The sequence below is a fragment of the Ptychodera flava genome, chromosome 5 (assembly GCF_041260155.1).
Source record: "Ptychodera flava strain L36383 chromosome 5, AS_Pfla_20210202, whole genome shotgun sequence".
Lineage (NCBI taxonomy): Eukaryota > Metazoa > Hemichordata > Enteropneusta > Ptychoderidae > Ptychodera > Ptychodera flava.
In genome coordinates, this window is record NC_091932.1 from 11,897,936 (window position 1) to 11,921,577 (window position 23,642).

General features: G+C 40.2%; 2 protein-coding genes across 2 annotated transcripts; one reads left to right on the top strand and one right to left on the bottom strand.

The window, feature by feature from the left end:
- Positions 1-1,289: 1,289 nt before the first annotated feature.
- On the bottom strand, positions 1,290-7,164 carry LOC139133021 (rRNA-processing protein UTP23 homolog). Its single transcript, XM_070699404.1, has 3 exons — positions 6,698-7,164; positions 5,059-5,247; positions 1,290-3,922 (listed from the first exon to the last, which is right to left on the bottom strand). The coding sequence occupies exons 1-3, from the start codon at positions 6,869-6,871 to the stop codon at positions 3,533-3,535; spliced, it is 753 nt and encodes a 250-aa protein (XP_070555505.1). The 5' UTR covers positions 6,872-7,164; the 3' UTR covers positions 1,290-3,532.
- Positions 7,165-7,465: 301 nt separating this feature from the next.
- Positions 7,466-23,103, top strand: LOC139133020 (eukaryotic translation initiation factor 3 subunit H-like). The gene is made up of 7 exons (XM_070699403.1): positions 7,466-7,586; positions 14,202-14,358; positions 16,339-16,506; positions 16,890-16,989; positions 19,461-19,607; positions 21,336-21,471; positions 22,231-23,103. Exons 1-7 carry the CDS (start codon positions 7,536-7,538, stop codon positions 22,444-22,446), a joined length of 975 nt encoding a protein of 324 aa, XP_070555504.1. The 5' UTR covers positions 7,466-7,535; the 3' UTR covers positions 22,447-23,103.
- Positions 23,104-23,642: the final 539 nt, after the last annotated feature.

Sequence of the window (23,642 nt, forward strand, 5' to 3'; positions counted from 1 at the left end):
ACAAGTTATACTGAATTACATCTTATGTATGTCTCATATATTGAAGAGACAAGCGATTAAGTTCGAAACAAAGAATCAAAGTTAATCGCTGTATCTTTTGACGCCTTTTCGAGTATTTTTGTTCAGTCTTCTTGTTCTTCTCAAAATCATGTCGCGATGTCTCGTTTATACCTCGACACAGCCTGTGGTGTGCCATGTACGATACAATCGTTGACAACTGTATTAGCCTGGGATTTGTCCTTTTGATGACATTGCATATTATTCACAAATTGCCTGTATAGGCGTCGCGAGGTTCAGTACTGTATATGTCAACACCTGTTTGTGTGAAGATGATGTACTTGATTGAGTAGAAAAAAAGTAACGAATACAAAAATTAAAGCTATCATCCATTTGAAGAAAGATTCTTTTCGAACCGTATTACGAAAAATTTAATATTTGATGTGCCATGTATACTGGGTTGTATGTACGTTGTACTGTAACTGCCTTGACTGTGCGCAGACGACGTCGCTCATCAGGGGTGAAATTTCCGATCCTGACATTTCAATCTCCATATTCATGACGTGACTGTATCATTGTAGGACTCCCCTTTATCTAGCACCTCTTCATTGTTCTGGTGTGATACTCGAAATTTAGTTTCAAAAGTATCATACAAAATGGACGGAAAGATTCTGAACAAGACTGAATAAGAGTAACACAACTATGACTTTTTAAACGTGTTTAAAGCCCATACATGGCGTGATCATACATCAATACGGCAACTCAATCCATCATGTTTAATTTGTCGAAGAGATGAGTTGTTGAGAACGGGCGGCTTTGAACTGCTTGATCCCGAAATTCACCAACTATGCCATCCCTTTTGGCCTCTGTGTTTTTCAACGTAGTCCGGCAGGTTGGTTTACCGTAGGTGGCGCTATGACAGCGAACCACCATAAACAACGATGCTGAAGTTGGACTCAGTTTCGGATTCGGTTTCGGATTCGGATTCGGATTCGGTTTCGGATTCGAATAACTGAGAATAGTTTTATATTTCCAGCTTAAGTTATTATTTTTTCGAAGGATATGTTAACTACTGATGCACAAGGAGATATTTTAACTAGATCACCTTACTGCACATGTAGCATGTATTTCATGACATTATTGTTGCGCACATAATCATAATTTATACAGTTTAAAAAACAAAATACTTTTGGCAGTAGAGCAAGAAACTATAGTGCATGAATACACCAGACAAAACTGCTGAAAAACTAGTCAAAAGTTACAACTTATGAGCAATAATGGGCATTATGCAGTTTAGACTATTCAATGCAATCTTTATTATACAACCTATTAACTGATAGTTTAGTCCTGCAGTTTAGTATTGTACATTCAAAATGAAATCTATGTAGAACAACATCAACCAAAACATCAAAGTAATACAACACATTAGCATTACACCACGTGACACACATTGTGACATATAAAGAAATTAAAGTATAAATTGTTTTTGTAAACGTTTTCCTTGCTCGACACTTCCTTTCGACTTCGAATTGAAGTGCTTTGGAGTTTTCTGTAATTTCTATTTTTTACCTATTTTAATTGTGAACATGCACAGAATTTATGCTTTAAAATATATACTACATTTGCCAGCAGGTAATCCAGTAAAAACTTGTTCTCGACAACACCTATTTATCTTTGCATACGAAAGTACTGCGGACTATATTTTATTTTCACTGGAATTTATGTTAACTGAAAACAGATTTCTTGCGTCTTATTTTCACTTCTTCTAGTCTGATTGGATTTTATTATAGCTGAAAAGAGTCTAGCGAAAGTAACGAAAATAAATTCCAAGAGAAAATAAAGGATTCCACAGTATAATTAAATTGGCTGTAAATACAAAATTTCTTTGTCACTCGAATCCGAAACCGAATCCGAAACCGAGTCTAACTTCAGCATCGTCATAAACATGGAAAGCACCTCTGCATTTATAAATTTGCATATTTAACTCCAAAAGCAGTTTCTCCTCGACAATTGGTCAACTGCTGTTTTAAGAACAAGTTCCGTATTATAAAAAATTTTGTTTATTTATCTCTTTGTTATGACAAGAAGAAAATCGAAATCATGCATTCTTTTTGAAATCAAATTGCAAGTTTTGAGGCACCCTCATTAAAATGAACATATTAATTTATCTCTGGAATGAAAAATTAACAAGTAGTCATTTCAATTATGGATAAGTTTTCAAGCAGCGCTTATAATGGAATACATAACTGCCTGTTCTAATATGATTTGCGATAGAGAGGGTGACAGTGGGGATGAAATTGGAATGAAATATCAAAACATTGTACTTTATACCTCTTTCAGTTCACTTTTCTGATCATTTGAACTTTATTTTTATTCCTTAAAGACTGTCATGACATGCCATATCCTTCACTGATATGGCTTCTTTTTCGCTACCAGCACTTTATTAGACAAATACAAAACCTAGAAAAGTAAAACCAGGGAAAACCTAACCAAAGTTGTCATTTTAACTTTTTTCCACAGTGCTGTTAAACGTTAACCAAAAACAAAAGGTGCTTCAGAAAATAAAGTTAAAATTTTACCTTTAGAGTTGAGGTCAATTACCAAGAACGAATTAATATATCAATGTGACATTTTGTGGAGAAGACCAAAGTCTGTTTTGAGGTAAATACAACTTAAACTTCTCATACGAGCAAACATGCACATACACACATACACAGACAGAGAGACAGATAGATAGACATATTGACCCTAGTATCACCCTCCTATGTTGTTTGATGAAGCATCCAGGTGCCTGAAATGTGAACTACGCCTTTGGAAAATATGCAGGGCTAAGATATGGGTTGGGAGGTCAACTACTGTACCGTCACTGAGAAAATATTTTTTCTTGGGTAGGGCAAGTGCAGGATGGTTATTCAAGGCATATTGCACCATTGACAGACTGCATTGCCAGGTACGTCTCTTGCCATGAAACAAACTTTGTCATTTGTAACAACAAACTTTCATTTTCCCTGGAAAGGAAAAATGGTTCAAGGATTTCCAACAAATGCACAATCAAAGTCGAAACTATCCCTTCCCTAAATTTATTTCAGACAGTGCAGATAAAGTTGGCAACAGATTCACAAATTCATTTTCATGGTGATTTTAAATATAATTGTGTGAAATTCTGATCAAAGATAGTAAGTTCACAGCTGTTTGTGTTACAGTACAGATGAAGTTAGACTCACAGACGTAGACTCTCCATAGGTACTGCTGGCATCTCTGACTCCTCAATAGGTTGTAGTGAAGAATTGTTCTGTACGTATCAACCAGGTAGAGGTGACGATACAGTCAGACAGATCATTACAGTCTGAGATGCTATGAATATTCATGTTAAGAGTGCCTGTCACATAAGACACTCCAAAACTACCTGGAATACAACAAACACGGAGTTTGTTTACAGAATGGACAAGACTCTGTTAGCTTTGTCTTTTTTCAGAAGTGCTTGCCTAACGTATGTTCATATATTTAAGTTTTGGTGGTTAGATAACCACATATCCTATGTAGTTTCAGTCCTGCTAATTCCAAAGTGTTCTTTGACATGCTCGGCAACGTGAACACGTTTCCGTCTCTTCCTTTTTCTCTTTCCCTCTGTGGCTTTTGAACTTTCCGGGTTGAGTTTCACTTTCTTCTTTTTGCAAGACAGGGGATTAGGACCTCCTTTTCTCTTCCGTTTCTTTCTTTTCACTTCTTCCTCGATTCCAACTGCTTTCTTGAGTTTTTCGATTGTCTCTTTCTCCTGCTCTGAAGGTTTAATTTTCTGGCTGACGTTCTTCTCAGCAATCTCCGTACTTTTCGTAGACGGCTTCTCCAGGACGATGGCGTTGAAATTGATGTACAGCACAGGTAGACCTGGAATTCTGTGGATTTTAACAGTCAACTCTGGATCCTTTAAAAAAAGATATGACAAATATGTTTTATCAAAAAAGTACAGTCTTCAAGTATCATAAGCTGTATCTTCTGATGTATTTAAACTGTATTTTCTTTCAGTTATACTGTATAGTTTCCTATTCTACTCCCCAAACAATGTGAAAATTCCTGTTGTTCAACCTGTCCAGATTACCTGTATGAGAGAAATATCCAACACTAAATAGGGCATTTTGCACATGATGTCATTGTTCTCTCATTAATATGCAAAAATAAATATTTTCCCGCATTTTTAGGAAATATTTTTGGAAATTATGCATGCATGAATGAAAAAATACAACTTAGTGGGTGTCTGCTAGTGTTAAAGTGAATACTAAAAGCCATATTTAAGTACAACACTCTTTGAAGGTGTTACATGTGCAGGCCATGAAGGCACGTGCTGGAGGAGGGGATTTGACTATTTTACAACTTTTCATAAATATGCACTTTGTTGTCAGCTTACAACCAGACATGCAATAACACAGATTGCGGCATAGAATTCTCCGATGCATTTTTTATTCACATTCTGGTTTCATAAACATCAACCAATTTTAATGACAACATCAGTGTCTATGCATGTTCATGGAAGGGAACATTATGCCCTCCATTCATCAATTCAAAATTGAAAGTTTCAGGGGAAGTTACAATTCCATTATTGATACAATGTTTCAAGTTGTGTTTTCAAACTTTACTGCTATCAAAATATGAACATAAAATTGCACCAGTGCCTATGGAAGCCAAACCACAAGTATAATACTGTTATTTTGAGTGTGTACACTCGAGATGACGTACGTCATCAAAGCAGAATGACAGGCAATATATTGACTTTTGAGTGATGGGCAGTGATACCACCAGAGACAACAGCAAATTCACAGTTTTTACACATTTATAGATCACCACTTCATATGGGCTTTTACTTGCTGGCTGTGGTTTTATGTAAAATTCTGCACTTTGGTAACTTTTGAAAGGCAGACAATAGCCTGAAACATGCAATTAGTGCGATCGCACTTTGGAGACAAAACACTGCAACGTTAATTTTATAATACATGTACATACATTTGATATAAAAGTACACATAACTGTTGGAAAGAGTACCAGCAGATCTGCAGGATAACTCACCTGCGTTGCTATGAAATACCGATTACTATTATTTTTGCCGACCAAGCTGAGAAAACAATCAGCTGCAGCCACTGGATTATTTCTGTGCCCACACATTCTGGGTTGAAATCTCTGCAGGATCAGCATGGCACCATAGGCTTCTTGACCGATGGACTCTGCTTCCCTGATGCAGCATTGAGTTGTAAGGAGCTGTAGGGGAATCATTATGAATACAGTTGTTTGAGGTGTTAACAGGTCTTGCAACTCAAGGCAATCTGTTGAATGGCAGAGCAATTGTTTTCCAGATTGCAAGAATTCTATAAGTGTTTTTGCAAAGGCTTGGGACCGTAGATACAATGCTACATGGTTTTTGTAACCATTATTAATTATATGCTTGCATTGGTATACAGTGTACCATTGGGAACCCCAGGAACATGACTTGGGAACCCCTGAAGTCAAATTTTCCTAAGTACTACCCTTGACCAAAACACTTGTAAATACTGAATGCTTCTGCCATTGCTCAGTGTTTTCATAAGCACAACTGGGTATTGATACTTTAATCCACTACAGGTCACCACAAACTAGATTTTCCAAAGAGCTAGCACCATTGTTACTCTATTATCTGAAAGCATATAATTTTAAACATTTTATGATAAATACACATGTAAGTATGCAATGCATTTGAAGCAAATTCTTTGTCGCATTATGTCAAACTGGGCAAACAGTCTTCATGCTGCTCCTGAAAATTGAAGTTTCAAAGAACCCTCTGAGTATCTGCTTGCCGAGAGCAAGGACAGTGCAAGGGTCTCCTTGCAGAAAGAGTGCCAAATGATATTTATAACATTCACTTGTTTACTTATGCTATCTTCTATAAAAGGGGTACCGTGGGAAGAATGTTCATTTCGTCAAACAACATGCTTTTGTAGGCAGACTACAGAATGTTTGTCCTATATCCTCTTGATTCCGCAATGTTTCTGATCCATGTGTATCAGAACTGTACAGACAAATTATGTGAATATGTGAAGGTTTGGCCACAGTCCCTGTGGTTTGGGTTTTATTCTGATGTTCATAAGATTTTATTCTATAGAAAATGTGCTTTGGAAAGGCTTTCATCAAAGTTTGGCCTAATATTTAAAATTGCACACAGAAAATGTCCTTTCAGTTCAAAATTGTAATTTATTAAGAGAGGGACTTTGGGTAGAATATACCTTTGAGTCAGGCATGAACTTAGCACTAGTAATCAGTAATCCGAAATAAATATCATCATCTATTGTACGTGCTAGCTGCAGTACAGTAGCTCAACGTTCTGCCTGGGTATTTGAGTCGGACGGCAAAACCAGTACTGCAGCTAGGAACGTGCATGCTTTACATCTCACCATCAAACCAACATTTGTTGGAATAGGGGTATCAAGGAGCTGTTTCTCAATGACTTAATTCGGTTGTATAATAGATCCCTAGCCGGGTCACATGTCAAGGGTGCATATCCGCATGTACCCACATCCCTCACCATGCATGATGGCTATGCTATTGAGGTGGGAGGTAGAATATTCGAGTAGTACCGGAGGTAACGCTCTACCTCCAAGCATGGAGATGATAGACGGATTCTTTTCTTACTCCACGTCATGACAACCGTCCGATATGAAAGGTTTACATCATATACCTGCACTTCGCCATCAAGATATTTCGGAAGCTGCTCCCTGATGTTGATTTTGTACTTGAGCGCAGCTGTGCAAAACGTGCCATCGATGAGGACTTGGTGGGGTTCCCTGAAGCTAAAGTTGTTGCGGTAAAAACTCAGATATCGCCTTGCATGTTTGTACCGCCTTATCTTCATGATAGTACGTAGGACAAACACATGAAATTTGAGACGATCGATGATCACTAGTGTCTATATAGTACAGTGTATAAACACGTGTTCCACCCCTTCGCGATTGTTTTGAGAAGGTGGCAAGATCGGATAGACTTTCGGAGACGTATAGACGGTTGTTCGTATGCTTGGTTATCGGCTTTTTGCCAAAAGTATATGCTTCGAAAGAAATATTTCCATAATTACGACAAAAACCTATGATCGTTGCGTTGCGTCGACATCTGCCAGGGCGCTGACATATTGAATGTGGACTTGTGGGTAATGAAAAGAATTTAGGACGGGAAAGTGCAACATTTCGCAATAATAGGCAAATGGAATGCTTTGCAGACAATCAGCAGATTGAAGAACACCGAAATCGTATTCACTGACCAACCTCAAGGAATAAAACTTGCATTTTTTTAGAAAAAGGGAACCGATCTTCACCCTTACCCTCGTACAATAGTCCTGACTTGATATGTCAGCCTGGTCTCATATCGCTTTCAATTTAATCAAGATTTCAGAAATATCTACTTTAATAAAATAATAAAATCCACCAATCATAAAAACAAATGTCTTTTGAAGGTCTCTCATCGAAGAATAACATAAGTGATTAAGTGTGCAACGCGAACGAGGCTGAATAAGAACACACAAAATGGCGGCCAGAGATGTTTCCCCAGTTGCACGTGTGCAGATTGACGGCTTGGTAAGCTTGATCTTCACTATTATTTCGCCTGCGATGTGGTTCACAGAATCTTTAGACTGTATATTACGAGAAAAATTCGATTGTGTTTCCGTTAATCGAATATTTCTGAAGCGATTTCGATTAACCGCCTGAGAGCTCCCTGACAGATGTATGAAGTCAAGGCTTGTGTTCAGCTCACCATGGAGGTCTCTACTACCTCCATGAGCTCACAGACGCTGTCTATCGATGTTCAAGCCTTGGTCTATGGTTTTAAAACATAGATGTTGAAGCGGAAGACTTCTATGGTTAAAATTGTTGTACCGGCACCTGTACTCGATGACAAATAATTTTCGAGTTGATCCTTGTTATAAGCAGTTACTTTACTACAGTCCAGAGCACAGCCCCTTGGTGGGCTATTCAGCTCTGGGACTATTCGCCCCATAGACGAGTGTACAGAAGCGAGAAACAACCCAAGTCAGGAAATGAAATGGCTATTTCGTATAGGGATTGTGCCACCATGTCATCTTCGACGTTCGATTTTACCGTGAAAAGTAGCAAGTTCATCTATCATGTAACCGTCGACCGTTCACTATCATTCTCAAAATTCATACCTGGTACTTAATTTGCTTCAAAACGCTCGTTTCGTGTGATTTTCGGCCGAATTCGACGGACACATCGTCAAAAAATAAGCGTGAGCAACATTCCGGTCACCTCACAGTGGACGTTGGGCACCTCCACTTTACTGACGTTAGCGCCGCGTACCCATGAGGGGTGATTGGAAGGTTGTTCATGCCTTATGTTTTGGCGACGTGTCTTCTGAACTCGGCCGAAAATCACACGAAAATTGACAGGGCTTGACAATTTTTCTTCCAGTTCACTTGTCCGTCGGACAAGTGGATTTTCAATTTCACTTGTCCTCTCAAAAATTTTACTTGTCCTCCATTTGTAATAATCAAGACTAAAATACTTGCGACGAATTCCGTTGCGGCTTTCAGGGCTTTCATATTTTGGTACTTTTCGCCGATGTTGACGCCGATTTTTCTCAAAAGTTTACATTGAAGTAGCCTGCGTACGGTCTGTGTGTTCCCGGCGTTATACGGCCTCCACCACAATAGGCCGTATTACACCGGGAACACACAGACCTATACGCAGGGCTAGCATTGAATTTGAAGGTACATATCATACATGGGCTTCCCGTGTTTGGCAAGCATAAATGCCGTCGTAAGTTTCTGTCACTGGTCGTCGTCATTCGGTTCACGCATTGCGAGTGCATGCGAGCGGGGTGTTGGCAAGTGAAACCGTATCGGGCTCAGCGGAACCAACAAAATTTCCACAATCATTGTCCCCGTCACGATCTCATCTGCGATGCGCCAAACAGTCCAAATGCGGTTGACTGAACTCGTGAGACCTTATGGATTCAACGCAAAACATGTCACATCCGTCAAGAAAAGCATTCGCTTTCCAAGTGGTTTAGCAATGGTGGCTATTTGAGACACGAAGTACAGAACATTTTGGAACCGTCATATTTCAACCAAGGCCACTGTGCTTTCCATTTCGGGAGATAACATCTACGGCATTTTTCCTCAACGCTTATGTTTAGGTCTTTTGTCAGAAACATCGTTCTAATCATCACATCAAGTCGTCGATTCTCAGACGATCCCACTCACGCTGGCCCTCGTAACGCCATCGTAAATCATCACAACGTCGTTTCTCAGAGTTACACAATGCCCATCGTCGTAAACTACGCGCCTCTTTACGGCAACAGCTTTGCTTGATTTTTGCGTAAGGTCTGCGGAGCGGAAATTACGCTCTGGCTCACGAAAATGCACAATGCCTTGTTTGCGTTAGTGGAAATATTATCGTAAAATACTCGTATTTACAGCGATCACTCCACAAACTATCTGCCAAAATGTTCGTCTACCTCGCGAGACCGCATAAATGATTTTGAAGTACTGCACGTTCGATCGCCGATAAGCAATATGATTGGGTTTTGCAATTTTTTACCTAATTTGTTGGGGCGGAGCAGTCAGCATACAACAAAGAAATGCTGTTTACGCCAAATTTTAAGCGACTTTTTGAATTGGACGATTAAACAATTTCATGTCGATCATCGAGAAATTGCAACATTGTGTAAGTCGGCAAGTGAATCGCAGAAGAACATCACAATTGTCTCTAAAAAAAGTCAGTGATTGACATTTATTTTGTGTGAACGACGACGCAAATCGGGCGAAACGGGCACAAACCGCAACTTAGGTTCGCGTTGATTGCGCCAGAAGTTGTACAAACAACTTGTCCGGCGGGCGACCAGATTTTATTTTTGACTTGCCCGAACGTAAATTTCACTTGTCCCGGGCGTCGGGCGATAGGAATTGTCAAGCCCTGCTTCATACCTGATACTTCATCTGCTTACAAAATGCTCATTTCGTGTGATTTTCGGCCGAGTTCGAGAGACACCTCGCCAAAACATAAGCGTGAGCAACATTCAAGTCACCCCACATGGATAGGCGGCGCCACCGTCAATAAAGTAGGGGTGCCCAGCATTCAGCGCGAGGTGACCGGAATGTTGCTCACCCCCAGGTTTTGGCGAGGTGTCCGTCGCATTCGGCTGAAAATCACACGAAACGAGCGTTTTTGAAACAGATAAAGTATCAGGTATGAAATTTTAGAATGATAGGAAACGATCGACGGTTGCATGATAGATGAACTTGCTAATTTTCACAGTGAAATTGGACATGGAATGTGTCATGGCGTGGTTTTTATAGCCATTCTGATTCCAGACTTGAAGTGTTTCTCGCTCCTGTACACTCGTCTATGGGGCGAATAGTCCCAGAGCTGAATAGCCCACCAAGGGACTGTGTCCAGAGTAAGGTTATGCGGCAGTCAATGTCAACCCCAGTAGCGCTACTGTGAGGCGGTCGGTGAGAAGATTTTTGGTTTTTGCGACTTCGCTCACCAGTAGCGCTACAATGCCGATGGCCCTGTAGAGGGTAAAATAAGTGCATCCCACTGGACCAGGCGTGTTGATGTGAAATGCTACATATATACTGCATTTGGTCGTACCGATTTATCACTACTGAAGACTAAACAGTAGACTGCTCTAACCTTGTCGTTTATGGGGTTTTGAAATTGTTCAAACACGTTGATCGTGTTCTGAAAACATTTCTGGGAGCCGCCGCCATTACCAACTTCCAGTAATGGCGGCTCCAAGAAACATGGATGCCCCACGCTCACTGTTTATGGAACGCGATCAACATGTTTGAACATTTCGCATCAACACGCCTGGTCCAGTGGGATGCGCTTATTTTACCCTCTACAGGGCCATCGGCAATGTAGCGCTACTGGTGAGCGAAGTCGCAAAAACCAAAAATCACCAACCGCCTCACTGTAGCGCTACAATTTTGCAGCTACCCCCACCCCCACCCTGGGGCATAGTGGAGGATTTGGAAATTAATCTTATGAAATATGTCAAATGCCCCACCCCTGGAGCAAGACAATCTGGAAAATCCCCACCAAAAGCAGGTAAATTCCTCACCCCAATGGATGGGGCATTCTTATATTGTGTATGAAAGTGACTAGGGGATCAATATGAGGCAATTGCCCCACCCCTCGGGCATAATTTCATGGCAAACACTATCTAATTCCCAACGTTTGTCCCATTTCGCCCGACGTGGGCTCGCTCAGGGGATACATTGACTGTTGCATTAGCATTTTACGATGGCAAGATAGCTAGAACATAGTAAAGCAAGTGTATCTGCTGATTTTCTGTTTTAAATATGGTGTGGCAATACTACGCCATCATCAATACAATAGTGGAATATTAAATTGCCTAGGGTTTCCAGTTACATGTGTTGGCACTCAAATGGCCCATAGCATCACCTCTAGCTGTGATTATGCAGCGGTGCTGTGGCGTACAGATCGCGCTCGGGTCAAGGATCAGTGCCACAGAAACCCTTCAAGCCAACCCATAGACTTTTTTGTAGTTTACTACAACAGGGATTGGTGTCGCTGATTTATCTCACTAATTATCTACGACTCATCTCTGACTTCTACTCCTGCTTACTATTTTGACAGTGACAGCATGCATTTTCAACCATTTTTCAGTGAGCTATCCACGGTTTCTGCTTGAATCTGAACTTTTGACCTCCAACGTATTCAATACATTTTACGAGAGAGGGCAAACAGCACGCATTCATTGACGGCTCTCGGGAAAATGGTTGAAAACACATGTTCTTATTGTTTAGGTACATGTAGCTACATGTAGCAGGAGTAGAGAATTAGTCATAAATGATAAAGTGGATACAAATTGATTTATTCAAAGACTAATATATTTCATTATTTTGTGAGCTAAATCAGCAACACCAATCGGTGTCGTAGTAAACTACCAAAAAAGTCTATTGGGTGGCTCGCAGTGGTTCTGTAGTGCTGACCATTGACCCGAGCGTGATCTATACGCCACAGCACCGCTGCATAATCACAGCTACATCACCTCCTGCATGTCTACAGAGTCCTGCATGAATTCGACTAGCGGTGCTGTAGCTTGAGGTTTTGCCTGGGTATGTGGGTCGGACGGTTTTGCTGTCTGACCCACATGCCAAGGCAAAACATGGAGCTACACCACAGCAGCTAGAGTCTGACATTCATGAAGCTAGCCCATTGCCAGTCTTCATGAAAGAATGATGAAGCTTCTCATTTCAAAATCTTTGAAGAACACGATATTTAAGTGTTTGCCCAGGCATGGGAACTAATATACACTCACTGTGGCAGGGTACAGTATACTTGGTGTTAAAGGACTGGCAGTAGTGTATTGTTGATACACTTTTTAGACTACCCCCTTGCAGACCAGCTTTGTCATAAAACCAGTCTCCCTTTCTCCACACTTTTTTGATATTGTCCAGGGCTCGAAATATTACTTGTCTGCCTGTCCCGGACAAGTGAAATTTGGCCTGGGACAAGTAGTTTTGAAAAGTACTTGTCCAAGTGGACAGGTAGGTTTTTTCAGCCTGCAACCAGTATTTCAACCTATTGACTACAGCAAATATTCATAAGTTTAAATTTATATAACAGCGTTTCCGTTACAATTTCAAAACTTGCGTACGATTTTACGCAACTTGGTTCTTATTTGCGTAAAATGTATCGGTGTCGGTGGGAATCGGTATCTGAAGTGAGTTGGGCAGTCTTTTCTGTCGAACTAGGGGGTTTCCTTTAATGCGCATGCTCTATTAACAAAAAACAATAACGTGGGGGGCTTCAAGGTATAGTAGCTGAACGCTTGCAATGCCGTGATGCATGTCTCGTATATGATCGTTGAGCAGCCTAATGACTTCATGTTCAAAGTTTCAAAGAAAATACTTTCTGGCAATGAAATTAGTGTTTTCAAAGGGCCAACAAAAAGCAGATACTGATCAAAGTCCAGCGGGACCTCTCAAGATGCAACCCTACGGAGTGTAAATCATCACCCGTACACACTTTCCAAATAACATGCGACCTAATGACCATGATTAACTGTATTGTGTTACCAACAACGTAGACTCGATGGATTCTCGAATTTTTTGCATCTGTAGTGTCATTGTCTATACAGAACTGATTGACACGATGCTTTGTGATGATGAAATACAAGGTTTCATAAAGAGTTGCCGTCCGCTAAAGTCTAAAATGTTGCAATATCATGATAAATGTCACTTGCAAGCAGGTGCATATGTTCTATTTTTGTCCTGCATTGAACCACGTTGAGGCAATGTAGTGTGAGCCAAGTACGTCCGTGTCATGGGGCGGCATTTCTCAAGGCGTATTAATTAGTTTACGCAGTCATGATTTTTTTTGCGTATTGCAGACTATTTTGCGTAAAATACGCAGGATTTTACGTTAACGGAAACGCTGTTACAGCATATACCTTTTACAATTTGAAAATCATTATTTGGATATTTACCTGTCAGAAAAAAAGTAAAAGAAAATTCGATAATATCTAATCACTGTTTACAGGAGGCAGCCATATTGATTTATCTAAGGTCATATCTCAAATCTCTTAGATTGGGAGATTATCAGAGCTATCTTGACACCGCTGTTACGCCAGTTTGCATATGATACAGGCATGAGTTTGTTGAATTGAATTGAAACTAGTATTGTTTCTTAGAATAAATTATGCCATATTGGACAGGTACTTTTCTCACTGGGACAGGTACTTTTTATTTTGACTTGTCCAGTGGACAGGTGGTTGAAAAAAAGTATTTCGAGCCCTGTTGTCTAAATGGTGACTGATAAGTTGCACGAACAGTGTGCCCTGTAAGCCATTATGACACGCAACAACGCAAACAAATTGCACGTGACGCAAGCAAAGTTTTTGGTTTACATGTAAAGATAGCAAAGCACTGTCCACCAAACATTGACGCATAATTCGGAGAAAGACGTGCTTGTTAGAGGGCACACTGTACACGACTGCAGTGCAGTACGTTACATTCTCTGCTACATTCACCGCTCGCACAATCTTAAGATTGCCCAAAATAGGCTCATATCATTTGCGACATGATAAAAACAAGCATTTTCCGTGTGAAGAAGATTGACAACACAGTAGAAGTGTTAAAGAGCTAGCAGAAGTGAGTTGTTTGTGACAACAGTGTTTCTTTAAAACTCTATTTGCAGGTTGTTCTTAAAATAGTGAAGCATTGTGAGGAGGAAGGTACAGGATGTACGGAACTTGTACAGGGTGTTTTACTGGGATTGGTCGTAGACAATACACTAGAAATCACAAACTGTTTTCCGTTTCCAAGACACACAGACGATGAAGACTTTGATGAAGGTAATGATCACATTATTTGCCGTGGACAATGGTGCGCGTAATTTTTGTGTTTGACCTCTAATCTTCTCATCTCATCTTCTAAATGAGGTGTGGAAGAGTGAAAACATGACAGTGAAATTACGATTTGAACATTCCCTAACATGATAAATCATTAGTTTAAATCTGAGAATTGATTGAGTATCACATACATATATGCAGTTTTCATGGTGTAATTGTGGCAAACAAGTTTTACTTTACACTCAAAAGAGAGCTAAACCCCCGCCCCTCTATCATGCAATCAGTGTTGTTTGCCATGTGCCTTGACCAATCATCCATCATGGCCACTTTGTCCTTTCATCGTTATTATCTGGGGACCAAGGGTCCTCTAACCCTTCCATAACCAGACATTGGTACACTTCCCTTGTTTTCAGTGGCTTTGATGGAACAATGTACAGGCTACGGGGAATTTGAGAGATAAAAGTGTAAAAAACAGCCAATGCCCTACATTACCAAACGCAACAGCAATAATTTTAGGTGTTTCCACCGTTGTTCATGTTTTATTTTGACCTGCTGAAAAATCAATTATATTCTGAATAAATCCTACAAAGAAACAGTTAAACAAAGGCAGCAATATTTTGACAACTGTCATTTCAGATGAAATCACGAGTTTCCTTCAAAGTCAATACTGCAACAAAATTTTGGCATTTCTGTCAATAAAGAGAACTTAATGTTTAAATATAATGGTTAAACTGAAAGATTATCACTGTGTACAGTTTTGATTCTGTAGAAACAAATCATCTAAAATGTACCAAGATTTGAAATCAAAATGGCTCAATTCAATTCGGTTTATTTCAGTACTTATGGCCTCCGGCCAATATGTACAAATAGTAGCAGTAATGTTGCTTACAGATCGCTAGTCAATGTAATAATTGCATCCACAAAAAGAGAGGGAAAAAATGTACCAAGATTTGAAATTCAAAATGGCTCAATACCTAGTGTTACCCCCTATTATGAAAAATGAGATATCCTACATTCAAAAAAACAAGAGATTGAAAAACTTCATTTGCTATGGTGCCTTTGAAATGAATCCAGACGAGCAGTAGACCAGAAAAGTACTGTAATAGTGTGAGTGTCTGAAAAACAGTCCCTCAAGGTTCATTCTACCGTACATCTAGTGTTCAAATTGAAAGCAGACATGATTATTACATTTTGTATGTTATCTAATTAATAGTAGCGCCAGCAGCTTACTGACTACGCAGGCGTATATTCATAATATACTATGTGAGTAACCGGAAGTGTACCCTACTTTCATGGGCGCCGCCATGTTTTTTTGAGTAATCGTAAATAAACAAATATGAAACATGCAAATTATTATTCTATAACATGCCATTTATAAAATGTATCTCTTTTATTAGCCAGTAAGTGTTATTATTCACCTTGTCGTTGATACAAAATATCGTTAATATCATGCATAAAAAATAGAAAAGGGAGAAATCTGTAGTGCATATGAACGGGGGGGGGGGGGGGGGGGGGGGGGGGGCATACGCAAAGAATGCTGGGATTGAATTTTAGAAAAAGCGCCCCTGTGTCAATAACCAGATGTAAAAATTGCCAGTTTTTAGACGGACTGCTATAGTTTTCAGCTTGCAAGTGGAAGGTGGGCAGTGAGGTTACCATTGCAATGATAATGATGGCATAATCCGTCCCTTGTTTAACGCAATAGGCTGTTATCATGGTAAAAATTGCCAATTTTTGTCCAACATTTTTACACATTATAGAAAATCTATACCTGCACTGCTGCAGGGTTTGACGTTGTGTACGTACGGGAACTGCTCAGAGGGAAACTGGGCATAGTTGTCATGAAACTGGGCATAGTTGTCATACAAACGTATATAGCAAGTAACAATTAATTCTTTTTTTCAATACAAATAACATGCGCGACACCAAGGGCTGAGCCCTATATAGTATTATCTTTCTATCATTTATCATGTACCCTTGCAGTACAATACCAGATGGAGATGATGCGGAATCTACGACACGTCAACATCGATCATCTTCACGTCGGCTGGTATCAGTCTACCCTCTACGGTTCATTCATGAACAAAGCGTTGTTAGATTCACAGTTCAACTACCAGCATTCAATAGAAGAGTCAGTTGTCCTTATATACGGTGAGTGGCCCTAGCAGTGACAGATGTCACAAACTTGTCATGACATGGACGTATATGAATAGTCAGTACACCAAACCAGGGGTGAGCAGATCGTTTTCAGATCCAGAAGCTAGTAACCCGAAAGATCACTTGCTCAGACTCAGTGTCCACCCTCCAACTAGTACATATTCATCACAACCTGAATAATTCACCAGTCCATATTTTGCCAGTACAAGCAAAAAAACTACTTGTTATAAAATTACTAGCCCAAGAACTGGTGCTAGTTCATCTTCTCATTCTTATGAGCAGTACCATAGTAATGCCAAAATGGCTTTTTGACAAAGAAGAAAATGTGAACTTTTCTCCACTCTTCACTCAGAGGAATTCTCTGCATTGTTTTTCAGATCCAATCAAAACCAGCAGGGGTACTCTATGTCTGCGTGCGTACAGACTCACACCATTGCTGATGCACATGTACAAAGATGGAGACTTCACTCCTGACAGGTAAATATTTAAAAGGTCACCATTGGTTGGCTGACATTGTTATATCATCCAGGGTTTCCAAGTTTTCAACCAGTCAGGTGGATTGAAACAAATGTTATGGCTTCATTAGTATCTTTCCATGACAAGACATTGAAGTACAAAAGGGAGGGTAGTACTCACATGTACAGATATCAGAGAAAGTATATTGTGCACAGTGGCACTTCCATTACATTTCACACATAAAGGCCCTCTAGAGAACAGCCACCTGTCTTATGTGGTTAGTGGCCACATGTAATCACTCCAGTTTGGTACAAAACCTGTGTTTAATGGTCAGCATATCTGAATCTGAATGACTCTATCAAAAAATTGAGAGTGAAAAAAGGAACAAGTCTATTTTGACAGATTTTATATCTGTGTCATTTATTGTTTCAGAAATGAATGCAGATGTCATAATTTTCAAGAGGTTAATGATACTGAATTCTTATTCACTGTTATCTGTACTTCAATTCACCACTCAGCACATCAAATTTAACCCTTTTCCTGCCGAGCGCCCTTGTCCGTTATCCTCCCAAGTCAGTAGAAAACCGCCCCATAATATGTGCCTGCAAAAGATTGGCTCTCCTGCATGTTATCCTGCCAGGCATTTTGGCAGAAATCGCCCATTTTCAGGGTAGTTTTAGCCGTACTTATACGTGTTAGACTTCGATAATTTCTACATGCCCGTAGACAGGGGAAGGAGCTCAAGGGTTGCTGCAGAAAAAAATTGAGGTCACCGGCTTTGTTTGCCCCTGGGAGTGCGTCATTTTATTGCCGTTTCATGTTTATTTTTTCTGAAATAAACTCCTTCAGTATTACGCACGTCCGCTAGGCACAAACATCACCTCACTCGTCTGTTAGTCAGAGACCCTGAGGGTCGTGCTAGGGGTGCAGCAGCACCGTCAAACCTGTCCTGTTTCCCCAGGGTAGGGTCAATTGAATACGTACCTCCAACGACTTGGCAGTGTAGCACAAAAACTACGTTTTTGCCGTTGTATTAACGACATGGCTGAGCCATTGAAGCACAGCTCAACGTAGTTTAGCCAGCTCAGTTGGGAGTTGGCTTACGAGTGTTACCGTTCATTACTGACTTAATCGAGTGGTCCTCAGTCAGGTACGGGTTTGTACCGACATGGCTTGGGCTGCAGCTAACCAGTGATAACCAGTCACTACCACCAAGTCTTCAGTTCACTTTTGCGATGCACGGGTGCAACGCAATATGCTTCCATTGTTCTAGCCATCGACGTGTCCACATGCCTGGCAGCCATATTGTACTGCTAGCTGGTTTGCATAACAAAAGCAGTCCCTGCTAACTGCAGGCGGTATCCCCGTAGCATATTGACCTTATGTCACTTTTGAATTCTCTGTACGCAAACAGCGTACGTAGTTACTAATGCGTCGGCAAGAGGATACGTTTGCCTGCAAACCAGAGCCAATACTTCGGACGATGGAATAAATAAAAAATCCAAAGCTACGTCCATTGAATGGCACGGCCAGGCGTGAAGGACGTTGCCTGGCTTGAACTTGCAGAGCTGAAGCCCAGCTTAGTACGTCGGACACCAGTTTGTAATGGTATTTCCGAGTCGTTCATATCCGTTCCATCGGAGGAACAAGTCGAGCCGTCCCGTCAAAAATACGTTCTCATTTTCAGTCACGCACAACTGAATAAGTGACTTTCGTCTCGCACCATCGGCATATCTGCCAAGTCGTTTGCAAGAGGTAGCCTTCTAGATTAGCATTGCCGAGTTGGTCAAGTTCGGCAGCAATCTCTATAGTGCCAGGCAGCCAAGTACGTCCAACTCCGCCAGAAAACGTCACCATGCTATCCTGCCAAGTCCGCTAAAAAGCGGGTAAAAAAAACAGCCCCCCTCGGGTGTGGGGGACTGGCGGACAGGTTTCTGCACCTTTCCCTGTCTATCGACTCCCTGCGAACCCATTTCGAGGGGAAAAGGCGTTCCTTGTCAGAAAACCTCTCCTCGGATGACCCCTAAACGCACAGGGGATAGCAAAACGTAGTGCCGTCGACTTGGCAGGAAAGGGGGTACCCAAAAAGGGCCCGATTTCCACCGGGTTGGGAGAATAACGGTCACCAGTGCTTAGATTCTGGCTACACCGAATTTCAAGCGGATTTTCACCGACTTGGCAGGAAAAGGGTTAATACCACACCCACCACCCTCTATAGAAAGGCCACCTCCATATAGGGGCTAATGTGCAGTGTCTTGGAAGCTGTTATCCAATTGGTTGGCTGAATCTTACCGTTGTAATTGAATAATACAAACAGACCGTTGCTGTGAATAGTGACAATCGACCAATCAGGTATAACCTTTCAAGCACGCTTCACATCAGCAGCCTCATATTGGCAACTCTTTCTTGGTTCCATGTGTGACCATTATACACAGGTTTGACTGTATACAATTACAAAAGTTTATGTAACGCACATATTTTTCCTCTGCCAGCATAAGGAAAGCAAACCTCAGCTTCCAACAGATGTTTGAAGAAATTCCGATCGTAATCCGGAACTCGCATCTGATCAATGCCATGCTGTGTGAGATACAGAGCACACAGACTTCACAGCCTGATAATTTCCTGAGTCTGACCACAGGGTAAGTGATATGTAGGCTGAAAACATTTGAACAGATAAACCCTTTGCAAAATCATGGTTTGGCCCAAAGCTTTTTTTTTCAATGGTGGGCATGGACTTTGATACACTGAAATGGGGGTCTGTTTCAGTAGAGAGAGGGGCAGAATGTCTGGTTCAGGGTTCCAGTGAGGAGGAAAGCAGTTTATAAGCCAAAAGAAACTCTTGTAATTTCTCACTAATGCAGGGAAATGTTACATATTAGGCAAGCATTGGTATAGGACTTATGCAAAGAAATATCCTGAAATTCCTAAATGTGCTTTGCTATTTCATTTGTACTGGTACCTGCATATCTTCTGTGCAAACATGGAAGATTTTGAAGATTTGACGTCTGTTTTTGTCACAAATATATACATGTATACAGCGTTATGCAGTGACATTTGTATGTAAATTTTCAGTGAAAAGTGGCAAGTTTTTGATGTGTGTCTGTGCTGTGTGTGAGAGTGTGTTCCAAGAGTGAATTTGTGAAGACATCTCAGTATACCCACTGTCTTTGTCTTACAACTTCCGTTCAGAAATTATTCTCAAAATTTCCAAGATCAGCCCTACTGAAAATTTTCTTTGATCAAAAAGAACACCCCAAGTAGGCTTAACCCTTTGAGCACCAACGTCAATTTTTCTCACCTTTATGAAATATATCACAGTCAATTGTTTTCAGATTTTTGCCAAAATTTTGATAAAAAACTGTAGCCAATAAAACATGATGTCCATTTGGTCTGAATTATGAAAAAAATTCAGAAAAATTTATAAAAGATTTGTAAAATGTGGCACAAAATTTTGGTGGGAAAAATTACAGCACTCAAAGGGTTAGAAGTCACACTGGTAACATGCATGTTTGCTCAGGGGGTGGCCACAAGATTTTGAGGCGTGGTCAAAATTTTTGACAATATTTGCGGCGCAAAAACTGCAACCAAAAACCATGCTGAAACATTCACCTGAAAGTCAGCCAACGAAATTGTGCGTAAATTTAGGAAAGAGTATACATGTTATCTGAAATCTGAAAAAATAATGGTCAAATATTAAAATGTGCAAAAAAAAGTGCCAAGCAGAATCCTGTCTAACCCTTCTAAAGTTCTAAAAGCCCATCCCTTAGTTAGCCATCAAAAATTACATGTTGAAATGATAACATCTACAGTATGAATTGTTGACCAGTAACTTCAGTTTGTTCAAATTAAGTCAAATCTTTCAAATGTGCAATATTAACCCTTTTCCTGCCACACAGTATCACTTCCCCATCAACCAACTCAGTGAAAAGCGGTATTGAGCCAAAACCATACGTATTTCCACCCATTTGGCTTGGTCTGTTTTCCAACAGTTTTAGTCCATAAAAAGTACAGTACTGGTATCATTATTTCAGGGTCCTTCAAATGTTCATTTTTTTGTTAAAATGCACCATATGGGACGTGTTTTGCTTCACTAGTTTTAACAAAATTTACCTGATGGTGAAATATGAACTTGGCAGGATAAGGGTTACGGCTTGTCCCAATTCCAATGCCCAATTCCCTCTGGGACTATCTCTCTAAAGTGTGGAAAATTCATGGAACCTTGCTTCATGCTACAGCTTCTATTTGCCATACTACTGCATGTGTAACTCATTATTTGGTGTGAAGATGCATCATTGGTTGTCGGTTGAGTTTTGTTGATTTACGTTATTATTTTGTCACCAGAGCATCTTTCTGTCTTTTCTTTCCAGTCCTGTCCTTGCCAAGCAGCTACGTCTGTTGATGGACAGTGTGGATGAAGCTAACCAAGACAACAACAAATACATGAATTATCTGAGAAATGTTGCCAAGCAGGAATCGGCCAAGCAACAATACAAATACAAGAGGGTAAGTCACCAGTATGATTTTAGAACTCCTACATTGATGTTATTTAAAGACTGACCCTGCCACCCCCCACTTTTCCATCTTTGGTTCCAACCATCCTGTTAAATACTTCCAGGTCAAAGTAAACGATGGTGGGGAAAGAGTCATAGACTTCTCTGTAATATTGGGACATACGTTCATTCCATAGCAGTGTTTTGCTTAAGATTTTTTGAAGATAACTACATGTAAACGGTGTGGGAACCTCAATACATATCTGTCATTGCGTTGACATTAATAAGAGGAACCCTGGTAAAATTTATCAAAATGTGTGTCTTCAATCTCTCTATACAAATAAGTTACTTGACAATCTAGCCACTGCCACCTATTGTAACAAATTGCATCAATTTTGGTGGCAGTAACCGACTGATTCAGAGTGAGTGAACAGTACACATTGACATACATCTTGTCCCTGATTTTGGACACAAATTCCCTCATGGTTTCAATCGAGAGCTGGATTGTCTGACATTTTCATCAAAAGAAGCAGGGGAATGTCGATTTCATTGAGGTCAAAATGTACTGTTTTGCTGCCCCTGAATATCAACCCTTGATTGAATTTCGGAAAAATTGTTTGTAAACAGAAAAATCGAGAAGTGAAAATGTTCATCCACACATGTAAAGGATAAAGAGAACAACTAAGACTTGTAGTTAACCACCCCCACCCCACCCCGTAAGGCGTTCTAGCCTCTATATCTCTATTTCACCTAAGTTCATTTGTCTCAACAGCAACAAGAGAATGCTGCCAGACAGTCCAGAGGGGAACCACCTCTACCGGAGGAGGACATCACCAAGATCTTCAAACCCATTCAGGTTCCAGCCAGATTAGACGGCCTCCTAATAGCCGGGCAGATCAACCACCACACAGATCAGATCAAACAGTTTGCCGGTCAGAGTTTTGGTAAACTGTTCATGGCAGAAGCTGTACAGATGAAACCTGAATGAAAAAGTTGTAAATGTAAATTATGAATAATGAAATTCAAAAAAAAATGAATGAAGTACCTCTCCCTCCTCCCCCTCTTTGCTGAAATTTGTAAATTCAGAAACAAATACTGTTTTTGTTTCAGCCTATGTTTAACCCTTTCACCACCATGGTTTGTCCCAAATCCATTGTTTTCTATGGTAAAGTTGGACCTGTATACAGGGAACTGGGGGTGAAAGGGTTAAAACGTTCATATTGATATGTCCAATCATTGGACTCCAATGGGTCTACTCCAGAATAAAAAGGAGGCGTACCGGTAGTGTTCTACTTGCTCAGTATTTCAAAGAGATCACATGATGGCGGTACAAACAAACCCACGTGTACAAATGCGTATGGAAATACACGTATTTATGTGTGCATGTGGGTTTGTTTTCACCATGGTTCATTCAAATTCAGGGTTTAACCCATTGATATCAAGCAGTAGACGTCATCTCAGTTCTCGCCGTCCACTCGCTCTGAAAACTTTACACAGGAGGTACACCTGATACTCTCTGCACTGTGGATAGCTACGGCAAGTCCTGCTTTGTTTTGTTCACAATTTTATGGCAAACACCACTCACTCTTTATGTATGAAATGTTACTTCCAAAGGTAAATAAAATGACTAATCATCAACCAAGAATTGGTGTGCATTCAAATTGTCTGCAAATTTTACGCCTATGAATGATAGCATGTGGCTTGGAACTGAGTGATTTAAAAATTTTGCCTCCAAATGTCTTCAGAGAAACTATAAATGTTTCTCTTCCAAAATTAATAATGAAAATCAGTGGTCACAATGCAAATGTTGATATTAGATTAGAGAAACAAATTACTTAAAATATATCAGTATTTGGTATGCAAAATGGCTGCTATTTGTATGTTAACTCGATTGAAAAAAATTTTCTCTTGTCACAAAAATAAGAGTAAGAATTTTACATACTCCCACATGCTCCTTTTTCTGACTGACAAGATGTTTCATATTTCATATTATTGAACACGATTTAGTAAAAGTTGTTAGTAGTAAGTAGTAGCATTACTAGTAGTAGTAAAGTAAAAGTGGTTATATTGGTTATGAATGTCGCGAATGTCAGACGAGGAAAGCCCCCTCTTTAAATATTCCGAGTATTGCTTCTCTTAAACTCATAACAATAGCCTTAACTTCATAATGTACATCAAAGGCTG